General features: G+C 57.0%; 2 protein-coding genes across 2 annotated transcripts; one reads left to right on the top strand and one right to left on the bottom strand.

Moving 5' to 3' along the window:
- SLC15A3 (solute carrier family 15 member 3) lies at window positions 1-11,931 on the top strand (the record flags this gene model as incomplete). Its single annotated transcript, XM_081155593.1, has 8 exons — window positions 1-540; window positions 3,514-3,803; window positions 5,566-5,713; window positions 7,347-7,457; window positions 8,122-8,290; window positions 9,653-9,811; window positions 11,121-11,276; window positions 11,728-11,931. 8 exons carry the CDS (start codon window positions 1-3, stop codon window positions 11,880-11,882), a joined length of 1,728 nt encoding a protein of 575 aa, XP_081011719.1. The 3' UTR covers window positions 11,883-11,931.
- Window positions 11,932-11,933: 2 nt separating this feature from the next.
- Window positions 11,934-23,545, bottom strand: TMEM132A (transmembrane protein 132A). Its single transcript, XM_081155592.1, has 11 exons — window positions 23,305-23,545; window positions 20,801-21,015; window positions 20,348-20,566; window positions 19,361-19,692; window positions 17,910-18,059; window positions 16,673-16,871; window positions 16,446-16,589; window positions 15,212-15,414; window positions 14,221-14,506; window positions 13,630-13,821; window positions 11,934-13,215 (listed from the first exon to the last, which is right to left on the bottom strand). Exons 1-11 carry the CDS (start codon window positions 23,402-23,404, stop codon window positions 12,166-12,168), a joined length of 3,090 nt encoding a protein of 1,029 aa, XP_081011718.1. The 5' UTR covers window positions 23,405-23,545; the 3' UTR covers window positions 11,934-12,165.
- Between the last annotated feature and the right edge of the window lie 538 nt (window positions 23,546-24,083).

Below are 24,083 nucleotides of genomic sequence, written 5' to 3'. Positions count from 1 at the left end.
ATGCCGGGGCGCGGGGCGCGCGGGGCGCGCCGGCCGCTGCTGGCGCGCGGGCCGCGGGGGCGCCGTCGGTGGCGGCGGGCGGCGGCGGGCGCGGTGCTGCTGGTGCAGGCGCTGGAGCGCGCCGCCTTCTTCGGCGTGGCGGGCAACCTCGTGCTCTACCTCAACAGCGCGCGCTTCCAGTGGGCCGGCGGGCAGGCGTCCCGCGCCGCGCTCGTCTTCCTGGGCGCCTCCTACCTGCTGGCGCCCGTCGGCGGCTGGCTGGCGGACGTGTACCTGGGCCGCTTCCGCGCCATCGCCCTCAGCCTGCTGCTCTACCTGGCGGCCTCCAGCCTGCTGCTGGCCACCGCCGACCGCGACGGCCGCCTCTCCTTCTGCGGCGAGGTCCCCGAGTCGCTGGTCACGCCCGCGTGCCCCGCGCCCGGCTGCCCGCGCCCCGCGCCCAGCCCTTACTGCGCGCCCACGCTCTACGCCGCCCTGCTGCTGCTGGCCCTGGCCGCCAGCTCCGTCAGGAGCAACCTCACCTCTTTCGGGGCCGACCAGGTGAGTGGCGGGAGGGCCGCCCGTCGGCAGGCCCCAGGGAGTGCTGAGGGGAAGCGAGGGACGAGGGCAGAGACCCAGGAGCACGGAGACTCTGGCTCCCAGGGTGACCTCGAGCAAGCCACTTCCCCTCCCGGGCCCAGTTCCCTTATTTGAAAGGACAGCCGGCGCTCACTCTACCAACAATACCCTTAGCAATAGTAATCCAACCACAGTTGCCCACCTTTCACTACTAGCTGAGCCGCCTTCAGTGGTTTAACTCACCTAACTACCCAGGAGGCGGGTGGCATTACTGTGTCCATTTTACAGATGAGGACAATAAGGTTTCAGGACATTAATTGCCCTGGCCAAGGTCACACAGAGAGCAGGTCAAGGAGCTGGGTTAGGGTAGCTGGACTTCAGGCCTCACCCTGAGCCCCACCTTCATGTGTTAGACGGGTCTGGGGGCTAGGGCAGGAGCAAGCCTCTTCCTACCAGCTGTGCCAGAGGTCGAGCCAGGCCGGCTTGTTCAGATCCCAGCTCTGCCACTCACTAGCCAGGGCCACTTGGGCAAATGTCTTAACCTCTGAGCCTTTCTCTGGACCCTTTGGACAGAGCAGGGCACATGGGAGACACTCAATAAATATTTGCTAAATGAATGAGAAAGTGCCTTACACCATCGCTATCTTTTGATAGCTCTACTCAGTGGGATATTAGACAGTAATTTTAAATAATATGTAATATGATTGAAACAACCACGTGCGGTGTTGATGAGCAAAAGCAGATGTGAGGCTGCGTACAGAATGTAATTATAGCAAGGCGAAAAAACTGGGCGTCAACTAAAGGGGACAGCCTGGCAAAAAAATTATAACAGAGGTATAATCACGACACTGAACCAATTGTCCTGCTTTTCTAATTGTCCCTGTTTTTCAAACGTTCTTTAATCTCATGTTCTACAATCCTAAAAGGGACATTTTTAAGGAATCATTGCATCCAGCTGGCATCCACAGTCCAGCACCCAACACCGTTCCCAGTGTCCTTGCCAAGGAATTCCTCATTAGCCTGTACGGATTCCTTTGATGGTGGGGGACTTGGTGCCCCAAGCAGCCCCATCCATTTCTGAGCCACCGTTGACCTTCCTTCAGAACAGGAGACCCCACTATCTGCCGATAGAAACCCTTATCTTCCCTTAATTCTACTCATTCATTGACATCCCACTACAGCCCCAGGTGTCCCTAACCTGTGCTCTTGACCTCATTGACCTCCAGAGGGCCTCAGGTATCCAATGCCTCCTGTCTCTCCCTCCTCCATCCTGGAGACAGAACTGGTCTCCCCGAGGCCAGGCTACTGGGCAGAGTCTTCACTGGCATCAAGAGTAACAACAACTCCTGCACACTCTCCCATTTACTGGGCACGGACTTTGGGCGGCACAAGGCCACCCTGGGAGGCTGCTTTAGGTATCTGAGCCTGACCCCCAGGACAGTTCAGAAAAACTGAAGCAACTTGAGGCAGGATGATCATCACTGGATCGGTGTTCTTCAAAATGGCTCTGGCTACAGTGATGGGAGTGACTAGGGTGGGCACAGCAGAGCAGTGAAGGGCTATTGAGAATTCAGGGGAGCAGTCAGATGCGGGATGTGAGGGTGGGAGGGCTTGGCACCATCTGGCAGACAGCTATACCCAGGACCCACGTGTTCAACACACCGCCGCTTTCAGAAAGGGCCATCCATCATTCCTGACAAAGTGTTCGTTTATGTCCTGAATCCTCTGCTGGGTCTTCCCCTTAGAGTTGCAGTTGTCATATCCATTTATATCCAATTAAGAAATGGAAACGGCTGCTCATAATGGGGCCTGTTCAATTTTCTGCTTGAAAGTCTACAGCACAGATGCTCAGTGAGCGGCATGGCCGCCCCTCTCCATCGCCAAGAGGACCCTCAGACTCTCCAAGGGAGTATAGTTTTAAATGCATCTCTGTGGACTATCATTGTACATTTGGAAAAGGAAGAAAATACTTACCTTTTCCCCCAATGCAACTACAGAAAGTAAAGCTCGACAGAATCTTAGGTATAGGAAATATGTGTCTCTGGATAGGAGAGCAATGGAGTCAAAGATTTGGGGGTCACCAAAAAGGTGAGGGGTTTAACAGTGTGCAGAATCGTTTATCTAGAGACGTGACCTCCAGTCCTCACTGCTTTTTAGAATGCAGAGGCCCAGGCCCTGCCCCAGACCCGTTGAGTGAGAATCTGGGACAGGTCTGGGAGGGCGGGCAGCCAGTGCAGCTGACCCGAGCCAGCAGACCAGAAGGGGGCCTGGGGCCTGACTGTTGCAGATTGATTCAAATCCTGGGTAAAGATTTGCAGCCCTTCTGCCCTTGCTGGGGGGCCCAAACTTTGGGGCTGTGTCCAGGACCACCTGCTTTCCCTGATGATGCCAACCTTGTTCAGCTGGGCATAGATCAGAGGGAGGCAAGGCAGGGTGAAGGGACGGGCCACAGTAGCAAACTTTTTGCATCTCCAAACTGTGGAGGAAATTCACGATTAGGCTTCTAGCTGTTCTTTCCGTAACATGCATACATCACATTTAATCGTGCAGAACTGAAATCTTTATTGGCCTTTTTTCCGATTATAAAGTTGATGCATATTGTAGGTTGCTCAGTCAGAGACAAAGGGATAAATCAACCAGAGATGAACAAAGTGCCATCAGAGACATCTGTTCTGTGACAATAAAAAAGCAATGTATGTCTTGGGCATGAAAAAACAGCTGTGCCAAAATGTCCTGATTGTTAACAAGTGACTCCTAAGACAAGGATTTATTCATTCATTCAACAAAATTTTTTTTGAGCATCTATTTATTGCTCAGGGATTAGGAAAGTGCTAGAATGCCCACCCACTGACTCAAGAAGTGTCTCTGTGGGAGAGGGAGTGCAGGTACAGAGACTACGCCATGGCAGGGTGCCCCTGGCCCTCTCTGGCCTTCACTCTCACCCCTGCCTGGCAGGTGATGGATCTTGGCCGCCATGCCAACCGCCGCTTCTTCAACTGGTTTTATTGGAGCATCAACGTGGGTGCTGTGCTGTCGCTGCTGGTAGTGGCCTTTATCCAACAGAACATCAGCTTCCTGCTGGGCTACAGCATCCCCGTGGGCTGCGTGGGCCTGGCCTTCTTTGTCTTCCTCTTTGCCACCCCCATCTTCATCACCAAGCCCCCCATGGGCAGCCAAGTGTCCTCTATGCTTAAACTTGCTCTCCAAAACTGCTGTCCCCGGCTGTGGTGCCGACACTCTGCCAGGTAAGGAGGGGGCTCCGGGTGCAGGGGGCCGCCGAGCCTGGAGAAGCACTCTGCTTCTCCTGGGATGTCATGGACTAGTTACAAGAGTTTCTGGAAGCCCTTTATTTAGGGTGGCCTGATCTACAGTGGGCCAGAGCTGCCCGCTGGGACTGAGGATGGCAATGGAGGTCCAGGCCGCGGTGGTGGGATTGACGATGGGTTAATTGTAGAAACTGAGGATATTAATGGTCTTGAGAGTGATGGTGGCGATGAAGATACAGATGATGGTGTTAGTAGTTACGGTGACGATAAACCCTGTCAATGGTGATAACAATGGCAATAGAAGTGAAATGATGGAGATGATGGTGCCAGTGAAGGTGGTTGGGGATAATGTAAATAATTCTACACTTCCCTGATAGTAAGCCTAAGAAATCAGCCAAACTGACTCCTCCCCCCTTAGCTGGCAAACAAGGGAGGAGAGTTCTGAATGGCCTTGCGCTTGCACTGGCATTATGGCTCCCTTCTGCCTCTCTCCTCCCTAAGTTAACCAACTACTTATGCTAAGCAAACCTGTCTCCAGGCCTTGGAGGCAGTTACACCTTCTGTCAGTCGGGTCTAGATGGGAAAGGTGCACAGCATGCTTCCCCCAACCTCCTGCATTGCTCTCAGGTTTGAATGATCCATCGCTGCCTAACAAACCACTCAGAACTTAGCAGCCTGAGCAACCACCTTCCACTACCTCTCACCGTTCTGTGGGTGACAGGGCTCAGCCACTTCTTGTGATGTCACCGGAGGCTGCAGTCATTTGGGGACTTGAAAGGGCTACAACATCCAAGGCGGCTCACTAACATGGCTGGCAGCAAGGCACCTTCGTTCCTTCTCATGTGGCCTCGCTGTGTGGCTGGAGCTGCTCACAGCAAGGTGTCTGGGCTGCCCGAGGAGGGAGTGAACATTCCAGGAGTGGGTGTTCGAAAGGGTCAGCACAGTCACAAGGCTGGCCCGGATTCCAGGGCAGGGGAAATAAGCTCCACCCATTGACCCAGTGACACTCGCTCTGGGAGGGGAGAAGCTGATGGCTGTCTTTGGAAATGGCCACACTGGTATTGCCCCTTTTTTTAGAATCTCAGCAAGGCAAGGCTCTTGGGCAAGAGGGGATCAGAAACCTCTCACTACAAAGGGCAAATGGTAAAGGCTGCCCAGTGGTTGGTCTGCCCTGTCTCTTAGTAATGTTCCCTGCACTCCCTGCCTGTCCACCCCCTACTTCCTTGTCGTGTAGGGAGAGGGCTGTCACATTGAGGAAGATGGGCTTGGAGACAGCAAGTGGGGAATTTTGGCATGTCAGAGCTGTGACAGCCTCTCTCTCTGAGTCAGGCATGGGCTGGGACTTCCTTGGCTCCCATGGCAAATTGATGCCACGAGCCAAAAAGTCCCCCAAGACTCCTCGCCACAGTGTCTGGCCTTAGCTTCCTTCAGGACCCAGGGGCGGCAGCCGTGGGGTGGAATGGGTCTTGATCAGCCGCCTTGCTACGAAGGAGGTGATAGTGATGACACTGACGGTGGCAGTGGCAGCACTGAAAAAAATGACGATAGTAACGAAACGCCACGGAGAGGGTAGCTTTGGACAGTGAGCACGCCTTGGTGATTAGCATCACGGTGCTAACGGTGGAGTGAAGACGGGGTGGTGTCGGAGGTGATGGCCGTGATGACCGACTATGGGGGAGGATCCGATTAGGAGGCCATGGCGGGGGTGATGATAGCTGCCCTTTTATCTGTTGCCCCACAGAGACCCTCAAGACGCCCAACTGCTGCCTGACCAGAGGTCTCCCCGGCCTGGCCCTTCCCCCCAAGAGGACATCGCCAACTTTCGGGTGCTGGCCAAGATCTTGCCCGTCATGGTGACCCTGGTGCCCTACTGGATGGTGTACTTCCAGGTGACACCCGTGCCCTTTCGCTCAGGAGGGACTGGCTCCCCAGGCCCCTCACCGTTTTAATCCTTCACTGTGGAAGCTCAGGGCAGGTGGAAAGGGGAAGGGTTCACAAAGCAGACAGCGGGCATGGGTCGGGCACAGAGCCACCCCGGTAGTTAAGCTCCCTTGGGCGGTGGAAAGGGGAAGGGTTCACAAAGCAGACAGCGGGCATGGGTCGGGCACAGAGCCACCCCAGTAGTTAAGCTCCCTTGGGCGGTATAACATGAGGAGCTCTGGAGACGGGGCTGAGGCTCAGGAGCTTGAGGCCATGTCTCTGGGCCTGTTCCCTCGTGTGCAAAATGAGAGGCTCAGGCACTTGGGTTGCTCCGGGCAGCAGCTATTTGTCAACTGGTGTGGAAGGATGTCAATATTCTGATAAAAGTACGCCTGAGAATCAGCCATGGACACACACACACACACACACACACACACACACAGCTCTGCAGCCTTCAGATTTTTCAAATTTGGCAACTGAGGCCCAGAGGAGGTCTGCTGGTTAACCGAGACTCCACAGCAGTTAGGGGTCAGCTCAGTGCACTGAGTACTTTGTAACAGTGGTTCCCCACCTGGCCATGCCTCCGAATCCCCTGCAGAGCTTTTAAAAAATAAAGGGCTCCAGGTCCCACCCCAGACCACTGGAAGGGAATTGCTGGGGAAGTATCTCCTGTAATCGGCTTCTCAGATGATACTGATACGCAGCTGGGTTTGAGAACCACTGCTTCCCACCCCTCCCCCCGGGGAACATGAGCAGGAGTATGTGTGTGAGCCCGTGCATGTGCGTATGCGTGTGCGTGTGTGTGTGTGTGTGAGTGGGCAGCAGGCTAACCCCAGCCCCTAATCCCCAGACCACAAGCTCACTGCCTCCCATACCCCCCCCAGAGGAACAGTATTTTGAGCTGCAGGAGATGGGAGTCATGCAGGGCCAGGCAGCCTGGTGCTTGGGGGTAGTACAGGGGTAGGTGTCCAGGATGGGACAGGGACATGGCGTGTGTCCATGGCTGATTCTCAGTCATACCTCTTGTCAGAATATTGACATCCTTCCACACCAGTTGATAAATAGCTGCTGCCCCGAGCAACCCAAGTGCCTTCCCCTGCCCCAGAGCCTCCTGTGGGACTCCCTGGATGCCCTTCCATTAGATAGCAACTGAAAAGGGTAATGCCTGCACCTGTCACCGGGTCCAGAGCCATTCCGATGGGTCAACCTGTGGGACTCAGCTTGGCCTCAGTGTCAGATGAGCACTCCCCGTGGGGACAGCCATGTCATTATTTTCCTCATGTCAACAAACATTTACCCACGCCTGCTCTGTGCCAGGCCCTGGAGACACAGTATGAGTCCCACCAGCTGTGCCCAGCTCTGAAATAGAGCCGCCCACACAGCTCGCGGGCCTGGGAGCAGAGTGAAGGAAGTTCCCTGGCCAAGCCTGCTTCCGAGGAACAAGGAGGGTGGGGAGGTCACTTTCCCCCGAGGCTGGGGAGGGACAGCTGCCCAGCTGCTCTGTGCTGCTGCTGCGGAATGCCTGCCTCGGGCTGGAATGTCCTGGGGCTGGAGGCCAGGCGGCCAGCTCTGTTCCAGCTTCACCTCCACCTCTCTTGGCAGATGCAATCCACATATGTCCTGCAAGGTCTTCACCTTCACATCCCGAATATTTTCCCAAGCTACCCTGGCAACAGCTCGGTGGCTCTGGGAGCCCAGGAGAGCGGCTACAAGGTGAGAGATGACTGGTGTGTCCAGCCCCCAGTTCAGACCAGACTTAGAAGAGAAAGAAATGAAGCTGCCTCTGCTCCCCTCGCCCAGTGGCAGGGTGTCCTCAGGGCACAGGAAAGGCACTTGGAGGGTGGGCAAACTTGTGCCACAGCCCAGCCACCCTCCCAAGGTGCTCAACTGCTCAAAAGAATTCAGGGCAGCTTCACTCCCAGCCATTGCTGCTCTGAGCGGGCCTCACTGCCAGTTTGTCCCTCCTCAGCTCTGCTTCTCCCTCTCTGGGACCCTGCTTTTCACCAGGACTTTCCAAACCAGCTCCTTAGCATTCCAGGGACTCATAAAATCAAAGATCTTCAGAGCTGGCAGATGAATGGCATATCGGCCACTCTACTTCCCTTTGTTGCCCATGACAGACATCACTAATCAATCATGGCATTCTTTATGCTGAGCCCATGAATGTTCCAGGGAGCCATGACCAATGGATAGAAGTTAGAGGAACCTGTTTGCTACCATGATCCAATCCTACCCCCTAGTCACACAGCTGAGGAGTGTGCCTTCCGGAGAGGGGAAAGGGCTGACCCAGGGACGGTATGGAGTCCAGGTCTCCAGGCGCGAGCCCAGAGCTCCTTCTGCCCTGCTAGCCTGCCTCTCTTGGCTCCCTCTTGCCCAGATCCCTGAAGCCTGGCTCCTCCTGGCCAATGTTGTGGTGGTGCTGATCCTGGTGCCGGTGAAGGACCACCTGCTCGACCCCTTGCTGCTGAGGTGCAAGCTGCTTCCCTCGGCCCTGCAGCAGATGGCCGTGGGGATGTTCTTTGGCTTTGCCTCCGTCATCGTGGCAGGTGTGTGGCCTGAGTGATGGGATGTGGGGAGGAAGGCTGGCCTTGTCTGGGGGTCGGGAGAGGCTAGCTCCACTATGACCGATGCTGAAGCCAGGGGCCCTGGTACCCTCCACCCCTGGGTGCCAGTCTTGGCCTCCCAGAGGGTGGGAGCTGATGAGGAAACTCGGACCAAGAGAGGAAAACAGATTTTCCCCAGTGAGATGTAAGCTCCCCGGAGGCAGGGTTTTTTCCTTTCTTATTCACTGCTATGCATAATGCATGTGTGTGCTGAGCAAATGTGTTGAATTTACCAAAGACACGCAGCCTCTTGGTAGCACATAGGAACTTTTCAGAAAGTATTTATTTATTCTCTCCTTTCTTCCATTTCAAAAGAATTTGAAGCCACTTATAAAAAAAAAAGGTGCTGGGGTAAAGCAGCTTTTCATGCTGTGGCACAAACCTCAGCCCTTTTCACTGGGTCACTTGATGATTAGAGTCTCTGAGCCTCCTTTAAAACACAGAGTAATTCATTTCGACCTGGTGCAAGGCCCAGGCTTTGCCCACGTGGAATGCAGTCTAGCAGGAGCGTTGTGCAGGTTAAACATGATGAAGTCTGCAAAGCACCCAGCGCCGTGCCTGGGTCACAAGTAGGAGCCAGGGGAGTGACTAAACAGTAGTGTGTTGCAAGGATGGAAACCAAACGAGGTTCTTGGAAGCTACGTGCTTTAATGCATTTTGTCCTGTTTCATCCTCACAATAATACTGGGATTTTTATTCCTACTTCCTGCATAAGGGAACTGAGTCTCAGCGAGGTTAAGTGATTTGCCCAAGCTTACACAGATAGTCAGTGGCAGGGCCAGGACTGGAACCCAACTCCAGTGCTCTCTCCTACGCAGTGAAGGGGAAGGAGGTAAAATAAACTTGAAAGCCAGGTTAGAAACCCTGCTGTAATACTTGATGCTATATAGTAGAGGAGTCATGTGATAGCACAGAAAGTGGGCCAGCTTTGAAACCACACACTGGGGCTCAAATCCAGCCCCAATTACTTATCAGCTGTGTGACTCTGGGCTGGGCTTAACCTGAATTTCTCTTTCTTCATTTGCTAGAATGTATATTAAATGCCTACCACACAACAGGCCCTTGATTAATGAGAGTTGTTCCTGTTATTGAGTGCAAGACCTAGCTCTGAGCCTCCTAGCAGCCAATGCAAAAAGGGAAGAGCTGGAACCCGAATCTTGACACACACACACCCTAGTCCAGTATTCTCTTGCCTATCTGCTGCCCAGTCATTGGCTACTTAGTGAATGCCCTTCACATGCCAAGCTCTGCCATGGGGTGAACTGCCTGGAGTGGGCCTGACTGTAATCACTTCTCCCCCACCAGGATTCCTGGAGATGAAGCGTTTAGAATACATCCATCACAACCAGACGATATCCCAGCAGATCGGGGAGAATGTGTACTATGCAGCACCACTGTCTATCTGGTGGCAGATCCCGCAGTACCTGCTCATCGGGATCAGTGAGATTTTTGCCAGCATCCCAGGTACCCTAGACCCCTCGCCTACTCTTGCACCAGTGATGCCTTGAAGTCAGAGGTCTCATGGGCACAGCCTCTAGAGCTCATCTGCATGGAGGCGGCAGGATTTTCTGAGTGGGGCTGAATATACCCAGTGGGGATTCATTAGCACCTGGTTTGTGCCAGGCACTGGGATAGGCACTGGGGATTTGGAGGTAAGACACTTTCCACACCAACTTTCCACATGTCCCCCGCTTCTAAGTTCCCGCATTCTGTCTTTGCAGCTTCTGTTCCAGCTGCCTCAGATTGAAAGTGAACACCTGTTTCCCCTTCAGTTCTGAGCCTAAATGCCATCTCTTTCATGAGTCTTCTCTAAGCCCTTCCACCCCGGGCAGAGGGGTCCTCCTCTCCTCCCTTGTCATCTCTGTCACAGCACACTGGTCACTGTGTTGTAGTAATTCACTTATGTGTCTGCATCTCCGGATGGGCTGTGAACTGAGAGCAGGAGGGCTGGGCTGGGCTCGTCAATGCACCCAGGAGCAGGGGCCTACTCCGCTGCAGGCGCTGGGGGAGGCTGGGTGGGACTCACTGGGGAGGGCGGGGTAGCAGCCTCCTGAACTGTGGAAGTGACTATAGTGTGTTGGGGAAGCTGGGGGGGGGGGGGTGTGCAGGTGGGGAGGGGACAGAATTCAGCAGGTGGCAGCAAAGATCTGAGGCCGAGGGAACAGCACAAGCAAAGAGCTGAGCCTTGCAGGGAGTGCAGGGAAGGCTGGAGGTGCAGGTCCTTGTGGGTTGAGCCTGGATGTTGAGGTTTCTCCTGAGGGCAACAGCCCCACCCAAGGGGATTTGGGCAGGGAAAGGACCCCACTAGAAATACTGTAGACATCTGGTATGTGAGGAGGATGGGAGACGGGAGTTTAAGAGGCATTTGCAGAGGCTGGGCAGGAAATGCCCAGGGCTGGGGTTTGGCCCAGGGCAGAGGGAGCACAGGGGAGGGAGACACAGAGAAGAGGGCTCTGAGGTTGAATCAAAATGATTTGGTGATATTAAAGGTGGGCAGAGAGGATAGGGGACACAGAGGGTGAAGATGGCAGGGAGGTGGGGGAGGAGGGGAGCCACAACCGTGGGACAATGTGGGAGAGATGTCCAGGTGGAGGTCCATGGGGTGGATGAGCGGGACAGAGGTGACAGGTCAGTGGTGCACTGGCATTGTCATAGCCACGGAGCAGTCAGTCATCTAGGGAAAGCCAGCGTGGGGCTGGCTGGGGGTGGGGGGAGTGTGGCCCAGTGGGCAGGGGCCTGGGCCCCTTCGGTCATCCCTCTTTCCTCTCTGCAGGCCTGGAGTTCGCATACTCAGAGGCCCCGCGCTCTATGCAGGGCGCCATCATGGGCATCTTCTTCTTCCTGTCGGGGATGGGCTCACTGTTGGGCTCCAGCTTGGTGGCACTGCTGTCACTGCCAAGGGGCTGGTTACACTGCCCCAAGGACCATGGTGAGTGGAGGCCTCCCGGGGAGTGGGACATGGGTAGAGGGTGGTGGCAACTGTTGAGTGCTTTGCCTGTAGCAGAATGAAGTAGCGGGCTGGACTCAGAGAACGGGGTTCTAGCTGCAGTTGGCCAGTCGCCCACAGCATAGCCTCCCCTACTTGGGCCTCAGTTTCCCCAACTGTCAAAAAGGAAGCATGGAACTCAATGGACCTCCGAGGCTCCTTCCTGCTTCTGGAACTCTGCCATTGTGGCTGAGGGGTCACCTTTCCCTGTGGTATTGTGTTTTAAGGCTCAGAAAGAATAGCTAGCTCACGGGGAATTGTAGACTTGGGGCACCCAGGTGCTAGAGGGCTGTCTGCCTAGTGTCTTTTGATTCCACCTACTGGCCATGCTGCTTCAGCTGCCAGCGCCAGGGGAGCCCTGCCTGACCCAAATACCATCCTCTCCTTTCTCCAGGGAACATCAACAACTGCCAAATGGACCTGTACTTCTTCCTGCTGGCCGGCATTCAGGCTGCCACGGCCCTCCTGTTCATGTGGATCGCTGGTCGCTATGAGAGGGTGGCTCAGGGCCCAGCCTCCCAAAACTCTCCCAGCAGGGATAGGGGCTGACACATGCCCACCCCCGCTTTCCACTGGAAAACAGACAGCAACAGTCGCAGCTGGGGTTTCCTTCTCCATTTATTCTGTACCCAACATTAGGATGAAATGATTCCCATAAATAAGAGGCATGAGCCTTTCCTCATGACCATGGTCCATGACAAGGAGCAGAGCAGAGGGGCCTGGGTGGGAGTCCATTTGAGGGACCAGGCCGGGGACATGGATCAGTAAGCACCAGAGGATAAGTAGGAGGCTGCCCGGCTGGCAAGCCTGGGCCAGGCAGGCTGGGGAGGGGTCAGGAGCTGCCCCGGATCCTTTCCATGTAGCTGCGAAGCTCCTCAGGGTCCTTCAGCCCCATGTCCTCACACACCCAGCGGATGTCCTCCTCACCAGCCACCAGGATGGACTGCACGGCAGGGGCCCCCGCGAGCTCCTCTGGCAGCTGGGCTGGGGGGACTGGGGGGGCTGGCGCAAACGTCACAAACTCTACACGCTTCCGCCGCCCCCCAGCTTCTTTCCTGGCCAGGGTGCTGGAGGAGCTGGTGGTGCCCCCAGTAGGAGCCGGGGCCAGGGTTAGGGGCTCCCCTCCCCCACTCTCACAGGGGCAGCCCCTCTCCCCCTTGGGTGGGCCAGGGGACTGGCGGTCTAGCTGGCGGCTCAGTTCCTCCTGGTCAGTGCCCAGCCAGACCCAGTTGTGGGGCTGGGGGGAGGCAGGGTCAGTGGCGCTGTCGGGAGGCTCCTTGCGCTGGTAGCGCAGCACGAAGACCACGCCATTGACCAGGAAGATGAGGATGGCGAGACAGAAGATGCCCAGCAGGGCGTACATGCCTAGCTCCAGGTCGGTGACCCGCTGAGGCGCGGGAACCATCTCCTCCTCCTCCTCCCCCTCCTCCTCCCCAGCCTCTGCCTCCTGCTTCCCAGGTTCCTCTCCTGCCCGCTCAAACTTGCCCCTCACGTCCCCACTGCTCCCGACACTGCCTGCTGCCTGCCCTTCGCCACCCATACTGGCCTCTGTGGCTGGTGAGCCCCAGGCAGGGCTAGATGGGAGGGCAGGGGCTGGAGTGGGAGCAGGAGGCGGCCCGAGCCAGGTGGTGCCAGAGGCCAGGGGCACACGGTGGCGGCCCCGGCGGCAGGGCTCAGGCGGGTGCAGAGACACGTGCAGAGGCAGCCCCTCGGTGCCCACCCCACTCACCACCACCCCAAGCTGGGCACCCCGCTCCTCCGATGGCAGGACAGCACTAGGCTCCTCGGCAGAGACGGAGAGTCCCAGGTCATGGCGGTTGTAGAGCTCGGTGGGGGCCAGGGTGTGGTCAGAGAAGGACAGCCATAGGGAGAGGGCCACCTCCTGTGGGGCACACGGACACAGGCAGAGACACGCGAGGGCACGCACGCATGCACAGAGACACCACTCCCACAGAGACAGGCCACATGGAGGGGGAGAGACCAGAGAGAAAACAGACACAGGCAGATAGACAAAACACAGGGAGAGAGGGGACGTGTGTCAATCACCTGTTGGCCACTCAGCCCCAAGGTCTGAGTCATCAGGAGGGTCCTCAGTTAGAGCCATCTAATCAACCTCCCACTAACACACTCCAGCCACTGCTTGATCACCTCTAGCTGCAGAGAGCTCACTACTTTCCAGGACAGTCAGTCCTTATTCTGAAAATCCTAAGATGAGGGGTCGAAGTACCTCCCACCCCCCTGTCATCAACCCCCATCTGGAGATGTTGACCTTATCCCCCTGATCCCCAGCTGTCACCTGCTTTGGGGCGGGAAGGGCTGATTGTGCCCAGCATGTGGCTGTGACCTCCCCAGGGTGGGCAGTGCCCCGGCTCAGGGCCAGTGATATGCCCATCACTGGCTGCACCCGAAGCTCCAGGACGGAGACCTTGTCATCCGTCACAGCCAGCGCCTGCTCCCCCAGGATGGAGTCAGACAATGGGGACCGCACCTGAGGGTGAGAAGGAGCTGGAGGTGGGGGTCCTCACACACAGATAGCCTTTCCCCTCTGAGACCCCAGTAGCCCCACAAAGGGATCGGGTTTCTGCTCTCAGCATCTGCACAGGCTGCCCTCCCCAACCCTTTGAACTCTAACACTACACCCTATACATACCTGGACCCCAATCCTACATGTGGGGGACAGTTCCCTCCTCTCATCTGGCCCCCACATACCCAACCCCAGCCCTTCTCTAGAGGGCTTTCCCACATTCCATGGGCCACCCATTCTCACCCAATCCCACTGGGCTCATACCTCCCCAGATACATACTCCCTGAGCCCCCTCCGACACCCTTCACACCTGCCCGTGAACACTCTGGGGACCACCTACACCCTTCCAGAGGGGCTGCTCACCTCGATAGAGGTGACACCGGGCTCCCGGCCCACCAGGACTCGGCCTCCCTCCAGCGACGCTACGCGGGGGTCCTGCACGCGCGCGTGGGGCGCCACCAGGTGGGACACGTCCAGCAGCCAGTCGGGGCCTAGCAGGTGGGTGAGGCGGCGGCCGCCGTCCAGCGGGTGGGCCGCAAAGGGGACCAGGAAGCGCACCCCGGCTCGCTGGTACTGCAGGCGGCAGCCCCGGGCGCGCCGCTCCGCCTCCTCCCCCGCCGCGGCCCCCGCCGCCTCGGGCTCCTGCGCCCTGCCGGGAAGGGGCGGCCGGGGCGGCGTCAGCGCAGGCCCCGCCCACAGGCGCCAGGCCCCGCCCACAGGCGCCAGGCTCCGCCCCCGGAGGCCTCACCGCCCGCAAGGGGGGCCACACTTCAAACTCCGCCCACAGTCACACCTGCCGGGGCAGGTCCCTGCACCTGCAGGCGCTGCATCCCGGCCCCATTCCAGATTGGTGCCCCTGCCTACCCATCAAGCCGCTCCCCCCTCCTCCTGCTCCTAATTGGAACTTGGTGGCAAGAAAGCTCCCTCAGCAGGGAGACAGTTACTCTCTAGAGAGCCTGGGAGCTTAGGTGCCTGAGGCCACTGCACCCTTGGGCTCTGGTGGGACCCCCTCAGTATTTACTGAGCTAGGTGCCATCTTAGGCTTCGGGGATTTAGCAGTGAGCAGAATAGACAAAACCCCTGTCTTCAAGGGTTTACATTCTACAGAGGGGGCAGACAGTGCACAAACAAGATGAATCATGATGTATCAGAAAAGGGCGGTGGGGAAGGAGGAGGGAGAGTGCGGAGGTCGGCAACGACATGGTCAGAGGGGCTGGGATGGGTGGGGGGAACCACAAGCAACTGGGCATTTTTTCAGATCCCCGCTGGAGCCCATGGCTGTGTCCCCCAGGCTCTCTCTCAGTCTCAGAGCAACTTCGCCAAGGTAAGCCAGCTTCTCCAGGCCTCCACTCACCCTTCAGCTGGGCCAGGTACCCTCCAGCCTCGGACCTGTTCCAGGGTGGTGTCAGTCAGCTCAATGCGCAGGGGCAGCAATGGGGCCCACACAGTCAGCCGCAGTGAGGCCCGCAGCCGGCGCCACCAGAAGTCCACCCGCACGCCTAGAGCACCCCGGCTCTCCTTGCCGGCCACAAACACAGCGTCACAGGCCTCCGACACCTGTGGGAGGGCAGGAGGTGGGCTAAGCCAAGGAATACAGGTATGAATCAGAGAGAGCAGAGCTGACCCCGTGCCATAAAAAGGGATACAGCTGAAATTCGGTTCTGCATTTTACTGTAATACATGTCCTTAGATCAAGATTTCACCATGCATCCAAGATCCATTCTCCCTGGAGGAACCAGCCATTCCAAGTTCACATGGGGCTGTTGAGGAAACTGGCTATTTGCATAAAACAGAAACTTCCTTCTGACAGAGGAGGGTTTGAACCCCCAAATTTGCCTCCTTAGTGCTGGCATCTGACTTTGGTGCTGGAGCCACCTGGCAAGGAGCTAGCTACAGGTAGGTAGGAACCACATACACAGGGGCAAAGTGCCACCAAAAGTGGCCAAAGACACTTTTCTTCATTCAGGCGGTCAGGATTTAGGAAATGCAGGCTCCGAACTTCCCCTCTTAGGACTTCAAAATGGATAAAGTTGCCCAGCCCTTTTTTTACCTCACAGGTCATGATGAGGCTCTAACAATCATAATAATCATTATTTTTATCATTATATATTTATTATAGCAACAGTAGCTGCCATTGTTTCAGCTCCTGCTCTCTGCTGGATACTGTCTTAGGGTATTTTGAATTCTTGCAACATCCCTAAAGTACATTCCCATTTTAAAGCTTTGGAAACTGAGGCTCAGAGGGGTTAAGAGACTTATCCACAATCACACTGCTAGTTGATAACAAAGGGTTTCAAACAGAAACTTTCCGATCCCAAAGTACATGCTCCTAACTCTCCCACGGCAGTTCCCTTGCCAATGCCATAATAAACATGAAATGCCTAAGCTGGGGGCAGCTGAGGTTACATAGCTCCCACTTGACTCTGAAGAGAGGTGACGGGAACAAAGGAAGGTGAAGCTGTGTCCCCCCCCAAGAGGTTTCTGGTGACAAAAAGAATCTGTCCTCTGAGTGGGGAAGGAGGAAAGCTGTGTGTGCATCACTATGTGCACAAATGCATACTCACATGGGATTGGCGTGTGCCACTCACCTGCAGGACCTGGGCATTGGCAGACTCACAGCCAATGTGTTCTGTCACCTCCACCAGAGCCCCCCCACTGTCCACGGTGACAAGGCGCACAGGGACACGTCGCGGCACTCCAGTCAGTGGTGCTGTGTTCACCACCTCCTCGGCCTGAGGGTGAGGAAGGAACTCAGCCCCAGGCTCTTCACCTCACTCGGCCCCCTGCCTGGCTGGGCAGAAAGGGCACCCCTTACCTTGGCCAGTGGGACAAGGGCTCTTATGTCCCGCTCTGATACCAGGATCTCCCACACCACTTTGTCTTTCTCTGCTTCGGGGGCCTGGCCTGGATACTCCAGCTGCCATGTGACAGGGCGAGTGACTGCCACACCTCCACTAGTGCCATTGTCCACCAAAAAGTCCACCCATAGGAACTCGGACAGTTCGAGGAGGTTGCTGGCCAGAAAATAAGGGAAACTGAGTGTTTGCTAGTAGCCAGGCACTCCTGTATTCATGAGGTAGTTCTACAATTATCTCCATTTTATAGATGAGGAAACTGAGGTTCAGTGGTTATATAACTTGCTCAAGGTCACACAATGAAAAGTGGCAGGGCTGGGATTAAACCTAAGCTTCGTGGCTCCAGAGCCCAAGCTCTTATCCACTCTTGGCACCTAAAGGATTCATGTAGCTACTTAACCCCGCCCCCCCTTGCTTGCTGGCTCTCCTGCCTTCCTGGGCTTCCTCCACTCTAACCTCTGCCTTACAGCCATCAGGGTGGCATAAACATCTGATTCAATTTCTGTCAGGAAGGAAGATTCACTTCCAAACACCAGGACTGGCAAGCGACCCCCTGGATAATAACCCTCACGGCTTCCTTTGACCAAGCACCTGCGACGTGCCAGGAACTGGCCTGGATATTGGCTACACAATACCCTATTTCATTTTCACAAACCCTAAGGGATGCATTATTATCTCCATTTTACAGGTGAGGAAACTGAGGCTGGGGGGAGGGACAGGGAGAGGACTGGTTTGCCCAAAGTTATTCATCCAAAAAGTGTCAAAACCAGGATTTGAACAGCAGCTTCAAAGCCCATGGCCTTGACCCAGGGCACGAAGAAGAAGAGTTTGTACATGTTAAGAACTGCAGCTGGGCTTTTGGAAATATTAACAGCCCCCACAAAGGGACCCATCTGGTGATGGTGGGAGGTGAGGTAGTGGCTGTGAGAGCTGTAACTGGGTGGCCAGGATAGGTTGGCATCACCTGGAATAATTCTAACACTCACTGTACCTGGCACATGACTGGGGAGGGATAAATAGTAGCTGAATGAATGAATGAACGCTACACTGCTTTATACCGCTTCCTAGGAGTCTGTTCTCGTGCCTGCTCACACAGGAATATGGATGCAGTGTGGCAGCCTCTTCCCTGGAGCCCCATAAATCAGCCCACCAGCCCTCCCTCCTCTGCCCCCACCCCCAGGGGAGGGAACTACTCACCTGGAGTCTGGCCCTGTGGGCCCCGCTCGGTGGCAAGTGATGAGGGTGGTGTGGTGCTTGGAGCCCTTGAAGCGGTCAAGCTTGGAAGTCCAGAGGGTGGGCTGGGCTGGGCGGGCAGCAGTCACATGCAGCCCCTTCTTCACCTTGATCCTGGGGAAGGACACAGGTCGAGTTTGTCTAAACTGTGAATATGACTCGAGGAGGAAGACAAGGGGCTAAAGATGCCAGCTCCTGCCTGGCTCTCCCCGGTTCAGGGCTCAATATCCTCCTCTGCATCCTCAGACCCAGGAGGACCCTGTCTCAGTGCAGGTCCTGCCATATGGCTCTCCTCCTCTCAAAGGCCACTCATGACTCCCCACTGGACACAGGGTCAAGTCTAAGCCTGGCATTCAAGGCCTTCCAGGGTCTGGTCCAGTTTTATCTTCAGCTGTGACATCTCTCCATCACTCTTTGTTTTAGCTGCACCAAAAGTTCTTCCCCCAACACACAACTCCATTCGTGCCTCTAAGCCTTTGCTCAGGCTGTGCCTTCTGCCCCGCCTGCCCTTCCCTCCTTCATCTGCTTTTTCTTCAAGCCTCCAAATACCATGTCCTTTAGAAAGCTGTTCCCAGGGCAGGATGAATTTCTGCTTCCTGCACTACCTAACCCGAGCCCCTGCAGCACTTTGTACCTTCATCGGCTCATATACTCCAGTTCATGCCCGTCCAGCTCCCTTCCCTACCCCTGGGGGCCCTTAGTGCCAGGAGGGGACTGGGCCTTGCTCCTCTCTCCAGGAAAGATCTAATGAGTCTATGAGCGAGCACAAGACATGAGAGACAGAGAGACGGGACAGGCACCTGAGAGACACAGAGGGAAGGGACACACACAAACGCAAATATGGAAGAGGCAAGTCACACTCTGCAAGTCCTTGTCACTGGGATTGGGTTGGGGCTGCTTTGGGGGAACTTCCTGCAGAAAGGGATACAAAGAGGAGGTCCTTTCTGTGGAGAGGCGCTGACTCTGTCCAAAGGTGAGGGACCCATGGTGAGGGAGGCAAGTGGGAGAACAGGCAAGTGAATGAGACAGGGGCAAATACCCCTCCTGAGGCATTAGAGCATTAACTACCCCTAGGCACTGCACTTGCCAGGTTCCAAGCCCTTTCCTGTTTTCCCTCCTTGAGCCTCTCAGCTGCCCTGTGAAGCAGGTAAGTTAGCCCCACGAGACAAAGGAGTCTTGGGGAGGGGCCAGGAGAGGGGAGCTTCCTACTTCTGACTTCAAGTTCAGGACTGTGTCCACTGCTGGTCTTGCCTGCTGACAGGGCAATCGCAGTGCTTGGCCTGGAGGAGGTTAGATGGACCCACGTTTTACAGAGGTCAAGGATTCTAATAAGAACCACAGGAGGAGTAGGCTCCTGCCCAGTCTTCCTGCAAAGGTTCCTGCCTCCAACCCACCCCTAGGGGCCTGGTGCTCACCGCAGGGTCAGGACACTGGCTGTGAAGTTGTGGCGAAGCAGGAGGGTGGCACTGAAGAGCTGGCCAGGCCGCACAGGCACATCAGGCACCCGCAGAGTCACTACCTCATCCAATGGCACCTCCTGGTATTGTGGGGGGTCTGCCGGGCGCAGCTCCACACTGCCCACTGGCAGGGCCTGTTCTCCAGGGTCCTCGTCCCCACCAGGGCCACAGCCCCCAGGGCCCTCGGCGGTGGGCTCCAGCGTGTAGGCGAGCTCAGCCCGCGTGGTGGAGCCCGGGGAGAACCAGTGGGAGGGAAACTCCAGTTCGACCACGCAGGCGCCCAGGGATGGCTGCAGATACACAATGGCCACGGTTGCTATGTCAGGAAACCCAGAGCTGGAAGGGACTCTGACAGGCAGGACCAGCATGGGCCAGCGACAAATCCCAGATGACACAGCCAACTGGGGACAGGGCTGGGGCTAGGTCTCAGAATGCGTCTATGGGCCACTTTTCTACCTTTGGGAACGGTCTCATTCCAAAGGGAGCTGGCCCCCAAGGCCTCCCCCTAACCAATGCCCCACAACCACCCTGACTACAGCTCAGGTTTCTCAGATTCCCAAAGTCCACAAAATACCTCTCTCTAGTGGATTCCTGTGCTAGCCCCCAAAACAGTGGAAATTGCAATTATAAAAGTAATACTGGCAATAATGCAAACCTTTGCTGAAAGGTTGCTCTGTGCCAGGCACTGCATTCATCTCATTTGTTCTTCAGTCCAACTCCGTATGAGGTGAGAATTGTTATTGCCCCATTTTAAAAATGAGGAAACTAAGTCTCAGAGAGATTAAGTTACTTGCCCAAAATCATACACAATGGACTAAACTCCATAAGGGGCCCTAAACAACAGAGAAGACTGGAGTCAGGTGGTAGGTGACCCCCAAACTTCCCAGGAGTGGTGAGCCCTCTTTCCTACTCCAGGGCCAGCGTGGGTGGGGCCTGTACACTCACCTGGAAGCGGCATGCTCGGTGAGCTGTGCCTGCGGGGTGTGTGGCATGGAGCCGGGCACAAGGCAGGCTGCCGGGGCCCGGAGGCCAGTCCTGCCCTTTGAGGTGGAAGAGAACTCGGGCGTGGGGCTCTGCTGGAGTCACCGCCACTTCCACTGACACAGCCCGCACGTCCCATGGGACCGGCCTTCGGTGGGGCTCAGTGACCCGAGGAGGGACAACCTGCAGAGAGAATGGGGATGCTTAACAGGTAGGGGGTGGGGGGAAGTAAGATGTGGGAAGATGGAATGCCAGCCTTCCAATTCCAGCCTGGCAGGAGGAAGCCTTTATGGGCCTCAGTTTCCCCTCTGGAAAATGGTGAGCATAGCTGGAGCTGGGGCGGGCCACTGAGCCACACACGGCAGACCCTGGCTCTGAGTCCTATTAGCCTGGGAGTCCCTGGTGCCCCCTCCTTACCTGCTGAGTGGCAAAGGGTGGGTAGGAGGCCCGAAGAAGTGGCTGAGCCCTGGGCCAGGGCTGCAGGAGCAGGAAGGTCTCAGACCTGGAGCCCAGAGAGGAGTTGGCAGGTGGGTATCGGCCCATCTGCTGCACACGGAAGTGCTCAGGGGCATCCAGGAGCTCCAGGGCTGCCGGCAGGTACACGGGGTCCAGGGGTTCCTGGTCACAGTCCACTGGAGAGGGAGAAGGGGTAGAGAGAGATGGTGAGAGCTCCAGAGCAGGCAGGGGCACAGCGACGATGGGCAATGGAGGAAGAAAGAGGGTTCTAAACGTCCCACCCCTGGGACGCAGAGGGAATCTCCCCACCACACAGATAAGGAAACTGAGACCCAAAGAGGATCACACGGGTAGCATGTGACAGGGCCAGGATTTAAATCAGAGTCCAGGACTGGATGCCAATCCCGAGCCATTCCTTCTTCTGCCTTCCTCCCTCCATGCCTCCTCCTCCTCCCCTATTCCTACCCCCTCTGTAATTGCCTCTGATGCCAAGGCATTTGTGGGGTGCAGCTCTCTCCAGACAGGGCCTAGGAGGTAAAAGATGGTGACCAGGTGAGCTTTGTAGAAGTAGAGATCCTTTCTCTGCCCCTAGGCCCTTGGCCAGACTTGGTTGGGCATCCACCCTGCCTCCTCCATCATCACCATGCACCAGTTTCCCAAACTTGTTCCCTTCTACTCCTGTCCCAACTGGGTACTGGACCGCATGAGTGGGAAGGCGTGGCGAGTGGGAACCATGAGCCTGGAAGAGTCTGGTATTCTATAACCAGGACAAAGGACCACTAAGACCACACTTGGTTTGTGCCCACCTGACTATTAGTTCGCCCTAATAATAATAATTCACATTTTTAGAACACTAACTATACGCAGGCTACCATTTAAAACACTTTACATACATGTATTAACTCTTTCAGTTTTTGTAATAACTCTGAGAACTAGGTTCTATGACTATGAATCCCATTTTATGGATGCAGAAAATGAAGCTGAGAGGTTAAGGTACTTGCCTGGGGTCCCACAGCTGGTGCATGGTGGGGCTGGAAGTCAGAGTCCAGGCATCAACCCCTGGACCATGCTTACAACAGTGTTCACTCCCTAGACTGTAGGTCTCTCCCTCCTCCTTGAGGTCCAAAAGTGAACATTACCTCCTTAAGAAAGCCCTCCTTGATTGCTTGGCCTCTCACCTGTCCCCTCTGTTACCTGCACCCCTCACTGCCTTCTCTGAATTTGTTATCTTCCTGTTTATCAGCCTGGGCCTTGTCTTACGTCTTACTTATCCTGGATCACAAACTGGGCAGCTCTTCCTGGAGAGAATGTCCGAGGAGCCTGGAGACCTGCATTTACATCCTAATTCTGCCTCAATCAAGGTTGGGTCAGTCATTGAACGTCCCGGAGCCTCCCTTTCCTCACCTGTAGAACTGGCATTTAGTGACACTGTAGACGGGAGAGGGTAGAACGGAGAGGGGGTGTCATTGCTGCTGCATAATGGATGTGACAAGGCTTTCCTCATCTCTCTGTGTAAGGGGTTACTGGGACTCCTGCAGGGTCCCCTGGGGAGGGGAGCAGGTGGCTGAAAGCAGCCCCAGAGCCAGCTCCCTCTCAGCCCCCCTGCTGGGCTGGGGAACTTGATGGTTTCAGCCTCCTTCAAGACCCTCCCCCATCAATGAGCATGTGTCTGAGTCACTCACCCCTTGCCCCCAAGTGTAACAGGTGAGTGACTATGGCTCCCAGGGGGCAGCCACTGGCCTGCCTTCCTCCTACTCCATTGCCTGGATAATTACAAGATGCTGGGAGCCTGACTCCCACGGACTTCCCGCATCCAGGGCTCAGCTCTGGTGGGGTGAGTGGGGTAGAGAATGCCTCACTATCTCCTACTCTGCCAAGGCCCATTCCAAGGGCAGTCCCACAGGGGGTCGCTGCCCCTTCTCCAGTGATGGGGGTTTCCATAGGGCTCAGGAAGGCACGGATGGGTCAATCTCTTGAGACTCCAAGGTCAAAGAACCCCTGGGGCAGGGGGAGAGCTGCTGTGTATCTGGAAGGTCCCAGCAAAGGGTCTGCTTCCCACGCCCGGGGGAGGAGGCTGGGAGCCACCAGGGTGCAGCTCTGCGCAGGGCAGGGCGCGGGAGCCGGTGCGCCCGGGTCGGGGGCGGCCGGGTGAGAAGCCCTGGCCGGAGGGGAGGCTCGGGGAAGGCGTGCGACCGCGCAGCGACGCGGGGATGTCGGAGAGAGTCCCGGGACCCGGCTGGCCCTGGGTCAGGAAGGAGTTGCCGGGCAGTGCAAGGCGAAGGAAGCAACGGCAGGATCCCGGGGTAAGGTCTCCGCAGCCCTCCGGGCACGCTGCGGGCGAGCGCGGGGGGTTTAGTCCGAGCAGCCGCAGCTTCCCGGCTCTCGGACATTGCGTGCGCCCCGCCTGGGCCGGGGCCCAGCCGCCCCTCGTCCCCGCCCCCCCCCCCCCCCCCGCGGCCGCTGACCTCTCACGACGTCCAGGGCGAGGGCCACCAGGAGGCAGAGCCAGGGGCCGCAGGGCCCCCGGGGAGCCGCTGCCGCGCGCCCCCCCATCCGGGTGCACATCCTCCCGCGGAAGGCGGCCACTAGGCGGGTGGTTCGGGTGGCCGCGGGCCGCCCGGCATCTCCCGCGCCCGGCCGGCGGAGTCCCGGCCGCCGCCCGCCCGCCGCCCGCCCGCCGCCCGCCCGCGGCTGCAGCTGCCAGACAATGGAGCGCGAGCCGGGCTGGCGGCGGGAGGCAGCGCACGCAGCGCGGGGCTGTCCCTCCGCCCCGCCGGGTCCTAGTGCCCGCCGGAGCCGCTGCACCCGCGCGCCCCCAATCTCCCGAGTCGGGAAGGCGGCCACTTCCCCGGACACTGAACAGCGGGGGACTGACCCGCCTCTGCCCAGAGGGACGGGGCGCGTTCCGTTCGCTCCCTCTCTGAAGCTCCCGACTAAGGAGGAAAAAGCCACTTCCTCTGCCTCCACCCCCCGCCCCCCCCGCAGCTCACCTGTAAAGGCATCTGACACCTGAATCAAAACCCGAATTCAAGGACCGCGGGACCGTGCTGCTCGGGGTGGAAAAGGGTGAAAGGGGATTGATAGGGCCGGGTGACAACCACCTGGGCCTGCCCTGACAGGCGCCTGGGCCGCTCCCGGGAAGGAGGGGCCCCAGGTGCAGGCAGCTGGAGTTTCTCGCCCAGCCCCATCCCAGAGAGAGGCCTGTGGGCGTGGGAAGTGTGAGGGCTGGCCTCTGCTCCCCACC

The sequence above is a fragment of the Miniopterus schreibersii genome (genome assembly GCF_964146895.1).
Source record: "Miniopterus schreibersii genome assembly, chromosome: 12".
Lineage (NCBI taxonomy): Eukaryota > Metazoa > Chordata > Mammalia > Chiroptera > Miniopteridae > Miniopterus > Miniopterus schreibersii.
The sequence above is the reverse complement of the archived record's forward strand: the minus strand, read 5'-3'. Positions and strand labels throughout refer to the sequence as shown.